Raw genomic sequence first — 12,874 nt, 5'->3', positions numbered from 1 at the left:
GCATTTCAATCTTCCATTCTTCCAACCCCAAGGACAGAGACTATTTTACTTTCTTTCTTTTTTTTTTTTTTTTTTTTTTTCCCCTCCATAATCCCTTTTCAAGGCAGAGCTTTGCTTCGGGAACAGGCGAAAGGGAAAAGTGCGACAGACGGGTGGGAGTTCCGCTTGCAGCAGTAAAATGCGGTAGAGGAATGGGAGAGGGCAGCCTGGCTGGAGGCAGGAGCGATGTTAGCAGAGTGCTGTGGCTACAGGGAGGAAGGGGCAGGCAGGGTATGGGGGGGTTCCTTGTCACCTGGGAGCCGCAATGCTGGGGAAAAGGCTGGAGGAAGGAGAAGAGAAGGAAGGGAGGCGGGATGAGCACGTATGCAAAAGATGCCCCTGATGTCTGTCGTTAAATCACATCCCCGCTGCCTGCCTCAGTTTCCCTTACTGTCTTGTTGAAGATGAGCACTTGCACCTTACCCACAATGTGCTTGAAAGCGGGGACCGAAGATCAAAGGAGCAGCCGTGCTGGATCTGCTTCCTTGCGGGAGGGCACTGCGGGGTGGGAAAAAGGGCAGGAGCTTCATTTTAGCTTTGCTCTGGCCTGGGGAGTGTTTGTACCTGGTGGGCAGGGGCTGTTGGGGACAGGGGAGCAGAAGATGCACAGTGGGCTCAGCTCTGCTCTCCGGTGTGGGGGCAGCTCCCAGGCAGGAGAGCGGGGGCTGCGGGAGGGCAGGGTGGTGCTGCTGCAGGAGGCACGGCTGTTGGGAGCCGAGGGGCTCCTTTGCTGGTTGCCCGACCAAGGTGCCACAGAGGATGTGGGTTCTGCAACCTCTGCACCCTCCTGGGAAGCTGCTGAAGGTGTTAGAATCATAGAATTGTCCAGGTTGGAGGGGACTTTTCAGATCATCGAGTCCAACCATCAGCTTCACACTGCCAAGTCCACCACTAACCTACATCCCTCAGCACTATGTCTGCCTGGCTTTTAAATACCTCCAGGGATGGTGACTCCACTACTTCCCTGGGCAGCCTGTTCCAATGTTTGACAACCCTTTCTGTCAAAAAACTTTTCCCAATATCCAATCTGAACCTCCCCTGGTGCAACTTGAGGCCGTTTCCTCTTGTCCCATCACCTGTGACTTGGGAGAAGAGACCGACCCCCCCCTGGCTACACCCTCCTTTCAGGGAGTTGTAGAGAGCGAGAAGGTCTCCCCTCAGCCTCCTTTTCTCCAGGCTGAACACCCCCAGCTCCCTCAGGCGTTCCTCACAAGACTTGTGCTCCAGACCCCTCACCAGCTCCGTTGCCCTTCTCTGGACACGCTCCAGCACCAAGCTGACAAGGCTGGGCTGGGCTGGGCAGAGACTTGTCCCACGGCAGGGCTTGGGGGGGTGACATGCTCTGCTTCTGGCCCATCTCATGTAGCTTGTGGTGCTTTGCAGGTGTGTGGAGGAGTACAAGCTGGCCCCGGATGGGAAGTCCTGCCTGATGCTCTCTGACATCTGCGAGGGCCCCAAGTGCCTGAAGTCGGATGCCAAGTTCAATGACACCCTCTTTGGGGAGATGCTTCATGGCTATAACAACAGGAGCCAGCACGTCAACCAAGGGCAGGTGTTCCAGATGACTTTCAGGTATGGCCCGGCTCTGCTCCTAGTTTGGGGAGCATTGGGATGGTGAGATGGGACCAAGGTCCTCTGGTGCGGAGCCAGCATCTCTGACACGTTCACTTGGGGAAGAGAGCAAGAGGACAAGCAGCATCTGTGGTTTTTCTTCTTGCTCGTCCTTCCCACAGGCAGCAGCATAAGACCCTTCTGGGCCAGAGCGTATCTCGTCAGATGAGTGTTTAATTGCCTTCGATGGGCTTTGTGTTGCCTCATCTCTTTCTGAACACTGATGTCTTTCATCTCCGCGGTATCCTACGACAATGAGTTCCACCGTTTAATTGCATGTAGTATGAAAGAGCGTTTCCTTTGGCGTGGTTTCAGCCTGTGCGAGCTGGTTTTATTCAGTGCCCCCCCAGTTACAGTACTGGGGGGAGCCACGGATGTAGGATGATAAGAAATAATGTAAATAAGGTGCAGGTAAATACCCCAGGGAGCACAGGCAGCAGGGGGTGCTTGGAGGCTGCATCCCAGGTATTGGGAGCGCTGAGGGTCAGATGCTGGTGGGGAGACCAGGATCTGAACTGCACAGGTCTTTGCCTTCCAGGGGGGAGCTTGCTGGTAGTTGCTAAATTCAGGGCTGGAAAATGAGTGAGTTTATTCATTTTTTCTTCAGTTCTCCTGAATGCGGATGCATTTTGATGGGGCATAAACCAAGGTGGATGCAGGAGTTTCAAGGCCGCAGTGCTGACCGTGGTCAGGAGAGGATCCAGCTCACATCCCACCCAGACATGACTCCTCCTTGCCCAGCATCTGCGGGTTTCTTTCCCATTAATGCACCGAGACCTCGTCGCTGGCTCTGATTGTAGCTGCAGTTGGGGTGCTCGTCTCTGCTGGCCACGGTGGTTTTCTGGGTGGTTTTTTCCCCAGCTGAGTGCAAAGCTATAAATTCACGCTGAACTCTGGCCTTTCGCTCCCTTGATGGCAGATGAATTACGAGCTCCGCCAGCACGAAGGCGCTCGGAAGATGCAGCCAGCAGAGTGCTCGGAGCCAGCAGAGCTCAGCCTTGGCTGAAGCGAGAATTGACAGTACACGAAGGCAATTTTCCCAGTGGGCTCCTCTTTGCTTTCTCTTCCCTCCCACGTTACAAGTGTCAGTGGGTCTGTCAGAGCAGAGCCAGGGCTGCAGAGCTGAAATTTTCCGGGAGCCGGCGGGTCGAACAGGTCTGGGGGCTTCAAAACCTCCCCAAGCCCATCTCCTGGAAATGCCAGACCCGGACGGGCTCCCCCCAAATGAGATCCAGTCCCAGCTTGTGCCATCAATCTCTATGCACCAAACTGCCTTCTGCAGAGGCTTTAATTTTCTCTCCAGTTCGTCGATAGCCTGCCCTTTGCTCACACGGCAAAGCAGGAGGGTTGGGAAGCCATCAGCCAGGGCTGCTTTGTTGCTGCTGGGAAGCAAACACATCCCCTGTCCTCGGGGCTAAATTCCAGCTGGAAAGCACGCAAGGTGGTCTGTGGGTCTGGTTGATCCTGGGAGATGTGGCTTCTCCAAGTCATGCTGTCCAGGAGCGTCCTGGGGATGGTGGGTCTGAGCAGTCCCAGGCTGGACCAGGCATGGTTCCTCCAGGGCTGCCCGCTGCTGCTTTGCTTTTGGGATGAAACACCCACAGTGCTGGGATTGCATCTTCCGGGGGTCAGAGCCCAAAGCCCTGGGGCTGTGGCTGACAGGTTTTCAGGTTTATTAGTGCTATTAGTGATCCCTTCTCCTTCCCACGGCTGGCACCACTCCCGCCGCGCTGCCTGGGTGATGGCTGGGGTGCGTGCGGTGGGGGGAAGCTTTCCCCAGCGGGAAACGGGTCCTCTGCCCATCCTCACCATCACAAACAAGGTTTCCAGTGCCCAGCGTTGGCTGGGGGACTAATTCTGGCTCTAACAGCCATGAGGGGCAGGAAGAAGCAGGTCTGAAACAAAAGCAAACCTGCAAAGCATGTTCTAGGCTATAGCGTGCGATGTGCTGGCTCGGCGGAGCTTGGAGCCTGGCGGGAGGCGGCACATCTTGCTCCAGAAACTCTTTCGGCAACCTGGAAGGTCAGCACGGCTGCCCTTTCCCATTAGAATGTAGCCTGGTGGCTGTAGAACCGCTGGGCAGTGATGAGAAGGGCTCGCTCCCCCGCGGCCAGCCTGCCCGGCGAGCCGGAGGGTTACGCCATAGAAGCACCATTACATCATCTCCTAACAAGGGAAAAGAAGGAGGTTAATGGAGAAGAAATTATTAACTAAAAGATGTAATTTGCCTCTGATTTTCATAGATATTCAAGAACCTCTCTGAGCATTAAGACACCAGCTGTTAGAGAAGCCCTTAATTTGGTGCATTTGAAACATAGCAGGAAGCTGCCTAATACCAGGGATTAAAAGCCTGTTTCTGCAAAGTAGGAGCAAGAACCTGCTATCAGAACAAGGGGCTGAGTATTTTAGAGGGATTTATAACTGCTGGGATCCTTTAGCTATGCAGATGTGACAGTCCTTTGAATGGTGTCTGCTTCCCATGTCGCCGCATCTTCAGTGTCTTTAATAAATAGGATATTCTCAATCCGCCAGGCATGTCAGCATGGTGTTGGGAGGCAGCCTTTGTGCTGGGAAAAGCCGTCTCGCACACCCTGGCCTGGGCAACACCTATCAGTTACAGCCGTATTTCCATCCCGTTGCGGCTGGGGTGGTCTCTTTGCAACGCTGATTAGAGCCTCTGCGTGGTCCTCCCGCCCGTGGCTCGGCACGGCACTGGGATGGAGCTGGTGGCACCGATGGCTTTATTGCATCCAGCCAGCTCGAAAGGATGGGGATGTGCAGCGGATGTCTTTAGGACGCGGAGGGAGGACGGTGTTTGATGTGAACACAGAGCACAGCAGGCTGATAATGAACTGGGAGAGCTGCAGAGCGTGGAGGTCCCAGACCTGGGACCAATTCTAGTCAGTGCTGTTTCGGATTTTGGTTTGGTTTTCCCCTTTACAGAATCACAGAATGATATGGGGTTGGAAGGGACCTCTGGAGATCATCTAGTCCAACCCCCTGCCAAAGCAGATCCACCCAGAGCAGGTTGCACAGGAATGTGTCCAGGTGAGGTTTGAATGTCTCCAGAGAAGGAGACTCCACCACCTCTCTGGGCAGCCTATTCCAGGGCTCTGCCACCCTCAAAGTCAAGAAGTTCCTCCTCATGTTTAGGTGGAACTTCTTATGTTCAAGTTTGTACCTGTTTCCTCTTGTCCTGTCACTGGGCACCACTGAAAAAAGCCTGGCCCCATCCTCCTGACACCCCCCCTTTAAGTATTTATAGGTGTTGATCAGATCCTTGTTAATCCGCCTCATTTTATCCAACAGAGTCAGGCAGCACCCAAAGACTTCAGTGGCGTGGCCAAGGAGATGGGAACACCCAAGGGAAGGATGGAGGAAGCAAATATTGGCTGCTGTGACTGCAACAGCCAGGACAGTTCATGCTGTGGGCACTGTATGTGCTCCATACATACACCAGCACTGGTGCAACACCCCTGTGTGTTGCACAGAGCCTGTCTCTGCTCACGCATCCCTTCCTGCTGGTGCCAAGGACCCTTTCCCCATCCAGCAGTGACATCCCAGAGGGGTAGTGGAGTCTCCATCTCTGGAGATGTTCAAAACCTGCCTGGACAAGTTCCTGTGTAACCTGCTGTAGGAGGACCTGCTTTGGCAGGGGGTTTGGACTAGGTGATCTCCAGAGGTCCCTTCTAACCCCATATCATTCTGTGATTCCGTGGTCCAGCAGGACGTGAGCACCACAGCATCCCTGCAGCTCAGCTTGAGCCGTCAGGAGTTAGAGGCTTTGTGGCCGGCTTTTTCTGTACCGAGGTGGCTTAATAACCACTAATTATCGCTGTGGTGGTTGGAGCGCTCAGCTGACCTGTTGGACAAGCCAGCGTCAAGGTTGCTGCTCAGAGGAGTGCGCCACGTCATTGCTGCTGCTGCTGTTTTATTGCCAGGGTTTAAATCAAAGCGCTCCCCCGGTGATGCTTCTCCTGCGCGGTCCCTTGCAGGCACTTCTGGGGGGCAGAGGAGGGATCTCTTCATCAAACACCAGAAAACCCCCTTGCTCCTTCCACTGCTAAGGCAAAAGCGTGTTCAGAGTGGTTTTGTTCTGGGTATCCCTGTCTTTTTTTTAAAAAAAATAAGGTTCTACTCTTTGGCGAAACCCTGTGCAGTGTTAATAAATAGATGGGATGGGAGCTGATCTATTCCAGTCACACCTCTCGGTCTAGCTGGGAGGCTCAGCAGTGGATCCAGCTCACTAAAGACTAGATTAGAGCGATTTTCCCCCCATTGCCTCACGGTGGGGCAGAGCCCGAACTCCGCACCGTCCCCAAATCGCTGGGGGATTATTTTCCAAATGGGTTGTTTGTTCGTTCCTTATCCGTTCTGTGCCGTCTCTTTGCCACGAGGGAATAGAGATTTTTTTTGTTTAAGAGCTGTTTGCAGTTTCAGACTGTTGCTTTTATGCCATTAATATGAAGAAAACCCAAATTACTACCCGTGGAGCCAGCTTTACTCACTGGATTATTACTGCACGGCAAATGGGATGTCGGAGCAACGCTTGGCAGAGCGCTCCCCGGGGAGCAGCCATCTGCCCGAACCGGGGTCCCTTCCCATCCCTGCCTCTGGGTGGGACATGGGGAGCACCTCGCTCACCCATGCCCCCCCCCCCAGCAGTGAGCCCGGGGAGTTTCTGAGTGTTGGGAGCAGATAAGCAGCCAAAAAATGGTTTGGTGGCTGGAGGGGGGAGAGGATTTGTGTCAGCGCTCCGTCACTGCAAAACACCTGCGGAGCACCAAGTGTTTTTCCCCCCTCCATAACCAGGGAGGAGGGCTCTGCAGGATGCGGGGCTGCCGTGACATCCTGTGCCGTGCCGAGCACCTTCCTGCAAATTGGAAGCACCTTTCTCTGTGAATTGGTCCTCGGAGGATGCTGGTTCTTGGAGGATGCTGGTTCTTGGAGGATGCTGGTCCTCACATCCCCGCCTCTAAAAGAGGGCTGCTGCTTCTTCACATCCTTGGGGAAGGAAAATGGGGGGTTAGAGGTGGTGCTGAGCTCCAGCCAGAGCTGCTGGGCACATCACCGAGGTGTCCAGGGTGCCATGGGGAGGGATGGGCACCCGTTTGCCCCGAGTGCTGCCAGCCCGCAGCCGGCTCTGCCTCCACGCAGCTTGGTTACTGCTGTCAGGCGGCGCGCCGGGTCGCTGAACCGACGCGGGGAATTGTCATAATATTGATGGGGAGTTTGGCAAGTTAATTTTAAATCTGTCACTCCTTCCCCTTGCCGCTTCTCAGCCCTTAATAAACCGGCGCGGCGACAGCGGGGCGTGCTGACAGCTCGGCGCCATCCCTGCTGGGGGGCTGCTTTGGGAAATGGCCCCCCCACCCCATCGCTCCCCCTGCTCTGGGGGAGGCTGCACCCAGTGTCTGCCCTGGCTGTGGGTGCTGTGGGGGCCAGGGTGGGTGATCAGCCCAGTGCAGCATCACCTCTGGGTGCTGGGTGGGGGCTTCGCTGCTGCCACCCGGCTGGGAGCTGGTGGGCCAGCCCCGTCGAGGACATCCTGCTTCCCCCGCGGCATCGCAAATGTAATGTCTGTAACTAGTTAAATTAACGCTATTGATTTTTTCATATTTTTTCCCCCTCTCTTTGAAACCTCTGAGCACAGAAGTTATAATTGCGCTGTTTATTATTCCTGTGCCGGCGAGCTCGGCGCCAGCCGGTACCCCAACGCCTTGTTTACCTATTACCCTTCAGGCCGGGATAACGGATGGATCTCTTTTCCAGTGGCTGCCTTCCATTTCATTCCTCTTTTTATTATTTGTTGCTGCAATTCTATTACCTGTTCACAACTCTGAAGCCTCAGACACACTAGTGGGAAGCAATGATGTCTTTCCAAGCCAGGCTAATGCCTCAAGCCTTGGTCCTCAGCCGCAGGTAAGGGGGTCGTTAGGGGTTTAGCAGCTCTGTGGAGATGTGGGGGGATGTGATGCTCCGCTCTCTGCCCTGTTCCCCGTCTACACTGTGCAGAATCACTGCCTGCTCCCAGCTGGGGATGCTCCTTATGGAGCTGGGATTTCCTGGTACCTGCTTGTGGCCATGCCACACGTAGTGGCTTTTGAAGCCCCCAAAGGGCCCCTGTCAGAGCTGGTTTTCCTCAATTGCCCCAAAAAACTGAGCCGTTTTTCCTCAATCCCATTTTTTCTACCTCTCAACCTAGCGTCAGGGACATCCTGGCTCCTTTGAGTCCATCCAACCCTTTCAGAGCCCGCAACAGGTCGCACATAGACACACGCCGTGTATTTTGAGCGCATCCTCACTGGCCAGGCTGAGCACTGAGATTTTTTTATCAATCCAGTGTATAAATGACTAATGCAATTAGCACAGCACCCCGTCAGTTCGGTTAGCATTGCATCCTGCGCGCATCAGCCCGGCTCTGCTTCAAAGTTAGCATCCCACCGAGAAGGAGAACAGATTGTGCAGCTTTGAGCTGGGATTTCCCACAGTCTGCAGCCACGCGCTTTTGCACCGGATCAGTGGCGGTTTTTTTATTCTTGTAGCAAAACAAAAGCAAGTCTTGTGCCAGCGATACCCTAAAGACAACGCAGGGGCCCGGGGTGGAAGAGATGTTTTTTAAAATACACTGATTGAGATGTTGGTAATAGAGGTATTTTAAGTGCTAGAGGTTTTCAGGCTCGTTCTGCGCCTGGTGTGGGTAGGATTTAAGGAGCAGGCCAGTGTGGGCATGGCTGTCACAGCTGTCCCCTGCTCGTGCTGCCCCATCCGTACTCTGGATGTGCCCCTGAGCTGCTCCGTTTCATTCCAGTCTGTGCAGGCAGTGGGATAACCTCGCACAGGGTGGGTCTCTGCTGTTTGGCCCGTGAGAGCCCCACCGTTCCCAGCGTGTGCCTGAGCCCTGGGGAGCTGGAGAGACAGCGGGGTGGAAGCTCCTGGCACGGCCAGTGCCCAAAACTAATGGCACATCAGGGACTTGGGGCTTCCCCAGCCCCTCCTGAGCCCCAGCGGTGCTGGTACAAAGGAATAGGTGGGTGTTAAAAACCACAGCTGAGCTCCCCACTTTTATCCTGAGGCTGAGGAAAAGCCAAGCAGCTCTCGCCTCGGTCCACGCCCTGAAAGCAGCCGTGCAAACCATCGAATCAACGTTTCAATGGGGAGCTCACGCCCTAGAGATTGGGGAAAGGAGAGGGCAGAGCCGGCACGGTACCCCGGGAGATGTGGGTACCCCAGGTTTGTACCCCAAACCCGCTCACAGTCACAGGCACAGTCCAGAGCCAAGGGGCTGCTGTTGAGACGGTACCGGCACCCACCAAAGGCGATGGAGTGTCACCCACTGGCTCTTGCTGGGCTTGGGGACCAGCCAGCGGTGGCAGAGCATTCCTTTCCCCCAGCAGCAGAGCTGCTGCCCCCGCAGTGAGGGATGCTCCCCCAGCCTGCGCCCCTGCTCCCCGCTTCCTCCCCCTCCCCACCCCCCCCCCTGCCGAGCCCTGGCAGCGCGTTTGTGTCTGTGCAGATGTTTGTATTCTCTGCAGCTGATGAAAATATTCATTATCTTGTTAGCTGCTGCGGCGGAGGAAGTTCAGATTTGCATTTCCACCGCTAATCACGCAGCGCAAACAGAGCCTGTCACCCAGCAGCGCTAATTGGGCAGAGCAGAGCTGCGCCCAGGCGGGGAGCCCTCCCTCCTGCCCTTCCCACCGCCGGCGGGGACCGCAGGGGAGAAGGGCCGGGGCCATGTGGGCACAGCCTGGAGGCGAGGAGGATGTCAGGGTTCATAGATTCATAGATTGGTCCAGGATGGAAGGGACCTCCAAAGGTCATCTAGTCCGACCTCCCCGCAGTCAGCAGGGACACCCCCAACTAGACCAGGTTGCCCAGGGGCCTCGTCGAGCTTCACCTTGAATATCTCAAGGGAAGGGGCCTCAACCACCTCCCTGGGCAACCTGTTCCAGTGTTCCACCACCCTCGTAGTAAAGAACTTTTTCCTAATATCCAATCTAAAGCTCCCCTTCTCCAACTTAAAACCATTGCCCCTTGTCCTGTCACTGCAGGCTTTTGTAAACAGACCCTCCCCAGCCTTCCTGTAGGCCCCCCTCAGGTACTGGAAGGCTGCTATGAGGTCTCCCCGGAGCCTCCTCTTCTCCAGCCTGAACAGCCCCAGCTCCCTCAGCCTGTCCTCATAGCAGAAGTGCTCCAACCCCCTGATCATTTTAGTGGTCCTCCTCTGGACCCGCTCCATCAGGTCCGTGTCCTTCCTATATTGAGGGCTCCAGACCTGCACACAGTGCTCCAGGTGAGGTCTCACCAGAGCAAAGTGGCAGAATCACCTCTCTGGATCTGCTGGCAACACATCTCTTGATGCAGCCCAGGATGTGATTGGCCTTCTGGGCTGCAAGTGCACATTGCCTGCTCATGTCCAGCTTCTCGTCCATCAGCACCCCCAAGTCCCTTTCCTCAGGGCTGCTTTCTATCTCATCCCCCAGTCTGTATTTATACCGAGGATTGTTTCGGCCCAGGTGCAGGACCCTGCACTTGCTTTTGTTGAACCTCATGAGGTTCATCTGGGCCCACCTCTCCAGCCTGTCCAGGTCCCTCTGAATGACATCCCATCCCTCTGGTGTATCGACAACACAACACAGCTTGGTGTCATCTGCAAACTTGCTGATGGTGCTCTCAATCCCTCTGTCTATGTTGTTGATAAAAATGTTAAACAGTACCGGTCCCAGCACAGACCCTTGAGGGACACCACTTGTCACTGCTCTCCATCTGGACTTCCAGCCTTTGAGTACCAAGGAGTGGGAGGTGGAGGAAGGCAGCGAGCGTTGGGACTCGGGATGCATGCATTGGCTGGGTTGTTTGAGGAATTCTGGTCCTTGGGCTGGATGGGAGCAGGATCCCAGTCTGGGAATGCTGCTGGGCAAGGCACGTGCATATGGGAAGGTCATGTCTCCTAGGCCTGAGGCTGGGAGCTTCTCATGGGACAAGAGGTGAAGGATCTGGGGGAGGAAACTCTTCCCTTGGGGAGGTGGGCTGGGACACCCGCTCCTCCTGCAAGGAGTCTGCCCTGCTGTCATCAGCCTGTGCCCCTGGGGGACACCCATGTCCCCACACACAGCTGAGGGGGACTGTCAGGGGCTCGGTGAGGTCTTCAGGGTCCACCCTGTGAAAAGCTGATGGTGACACCCTTGTCTGGAGACCTGACTGTGAGGAGAGGGTAGAGGTTTGAGAGAGAGGACATGGACCCGCACAGGAGAGGAGGGACCAGAGGCTGGCGTCGGGCTCTGCTCCCCTCCTGGGTTTGGCAGAGGCGCAGTGATTCGTCCCGTCCCATCCCCTCCTCGTCCCCACTCCCTTCATGGTGCCCGGCACTGCCGAGCCTTCGCTTTTCTGAGCTTCCAGGGCACCCGGGAGCAGCCGGCGGGATGGACTCGCTGACCTGCTAGCCTTTCCCTTCTCGGACTTTTATGATACTAATTATAACTGGTGTTATTGCATAGTTAATCTGCATTATTAAGAGATGCGGTGGAGATTGGTTTTATAATAATAACAGCTCAGATTTATAGAGTGCCTTTCATCCCAGGGGGTCCTTATTGGCTTTATAGCCTTGCTGTGGTGTACAGGCTTGCAGAGAGGAATCGCTTCTCCTTCTTTCCTCATCCGGTGTGGGGTGCAGCCGCTCCTGGGGCACGGGGGCCCTGCACCCACTTAGGACACATGAAAATAAGGGTGATGTTCAGCTGAAAAGAAAGAAGAGAGGGAGGTGGGAGGGTCTGAGGCAGTAAATCATCATCACCTGACTTTAAGCTGTAATAGCAGGGGTTTTCCATCATGCTGTGGGCACTCCTTTGGTGGTCACCATTAACACATGCTCCAGCGGCACCTCTGGGGACAAGGCTGACACATTCCAGCCTGTCACTGCTCTACCTCACTAGTGCCAGGGCTGGTTGATGGTGATTCCCCATCCAAGGACTAAATCGGCTTGACATTGACTTAGCAATGCGAATCCTTGCTGCAGGCAACACAGTCAGGAACGGGCACCAGCACGGGGATTTCTGAGCGCTCCACAGCTCTGCCAGCTGTCGAGCCGTACCTGCTTCCGAGCGAGCAGCAGGGCTTGGATGCAGTCCTCGGTGCCGCAGAAAATCTTGTCTTGCTCTTTCCCATCCCAAGTGATCTCTCCAGAGATGGAGGATTTGCCCTTCTGGATGTTGCAGTGTAACTCGTGGCGGCGTAAACCTGAAGGCAAGTGCTTGGTTTGGGTTTGGGCACCATCAGTTGAACCCAAAGGGGTGGATGAGCTCTGCTGGGAGTCCTCCCATCCCCTGCTGCATCCTACCCTTAAGGCATGTGGGATAATAACCCAGGAGATCTCCTGAATCATAGAATGATTTGGGTTGGAAGGGACCTTGAAAAGTATCCAGTTCCAACCCCCTGCCCTGGGCAGGGACACCTCCCACCAGACCAGGTTGCTCAAAGCCCCGTCCAACCTGGCCTTGAACCCCTCCAGGGATGGGGCAGCCACAGCTTCTCTGGGAAACCTGTTCCAGGCTGGCGAATCTTCCACCGCACCCCATTCCTGGGCAGTGTGACCTGCTTTGCCTTTCCCTGGGAGGGTGACAAGGGGGGACATCACTGCAGGTGCCGTCACCCCACCCCAGCTCATTGTGTGCGTTGTTTTGTGGCTTCTGTAATTAACTTTGCACACAGAAATGCGACTCTGCAGATGCGGTCGCAAATCCTAGCTAATTCACCATATGCTCTGGCTGCATGACAGCGCTGGGGAGCTGCTGTCTGTCCCTGCCTGTCCCTGCCTTCACCTTCCCTGCCTGCCCCTGGGCAGCCCTGGACTCTGTACAGTGTCTGGCTGCGATGGTCCGCACCGGTGGGTTTGCTGGTGGGCAGAGCTGGGGGTGGCCGAGCATCCTGCCTGGGCATCTTGGGTGGGCTGCCTGGGTGCTGCAGCCCTGGCTGGTGGGCACTGGGCACCACTGGGGCTGTCCCAGGCTTGATGGAGCCCGGCAATGGGGATGCTGGCGCACGGCAGGCCTTGCGTGGAGGGGAAGTGGGAGCGTTAACTGCGTTGAAATGACTTTGTTGGAGTGCCAGCATATGAAATGTGTGGTGATATTGCAGCCCTGCCACTGCCTGTGGCTGTTTTTCCTCTGCTTCTAATGACTAATAGAGAGAAGACAAAACAATTTCTATTAGTTTCTCCCACGCC

The 12,874-nt window shown here is 55.4% G+C and overlaps 1 protein-coding gene across 1 annotated transcript in view; it reads left to right on the top strand.

Annotated features, from left to right (window-relative positions):
• ASTN2 (astrotactin 2) overlaps nucleotides 1-12,874 on the top strand; it is a 366,183-nt gene that overhangs the window by 212,223 nt on the left and 141,086 nt on the right. Inside the window, exon 13 of the mRNA XM_074161351.1 lies at nucleotides 1,423-1,611. Within this exon, the coding sequence (XP_074017452.1) occupies nucleotides 1,423-1,611 (189 nt within the window). The remainder of the gene's footprint in view (nucleotides 1-1,422; nucleotides 1,612-12,874) is intronic.

The sequence above is a fragment of the Numenius arquata genome, chromosome 19 (assembly GCF_964106895.1).
Source record: "Numenius arquata chromosome 19, bNumArq3.hap1.1, whole genome shotgun sequence".
In the NCBI taxonomy this organism is placed as follows: domain Eukaryota; kingdom Metazoa; phylum Chordata; class Aves; order Charadriiformes; family Scolopacidae; genus Numenius; species Numenius arquata.
Note: the sequence above shows the minus strand (reverse complement) of the source record. Positions and strands in the feature narration are given on the sequence as shown.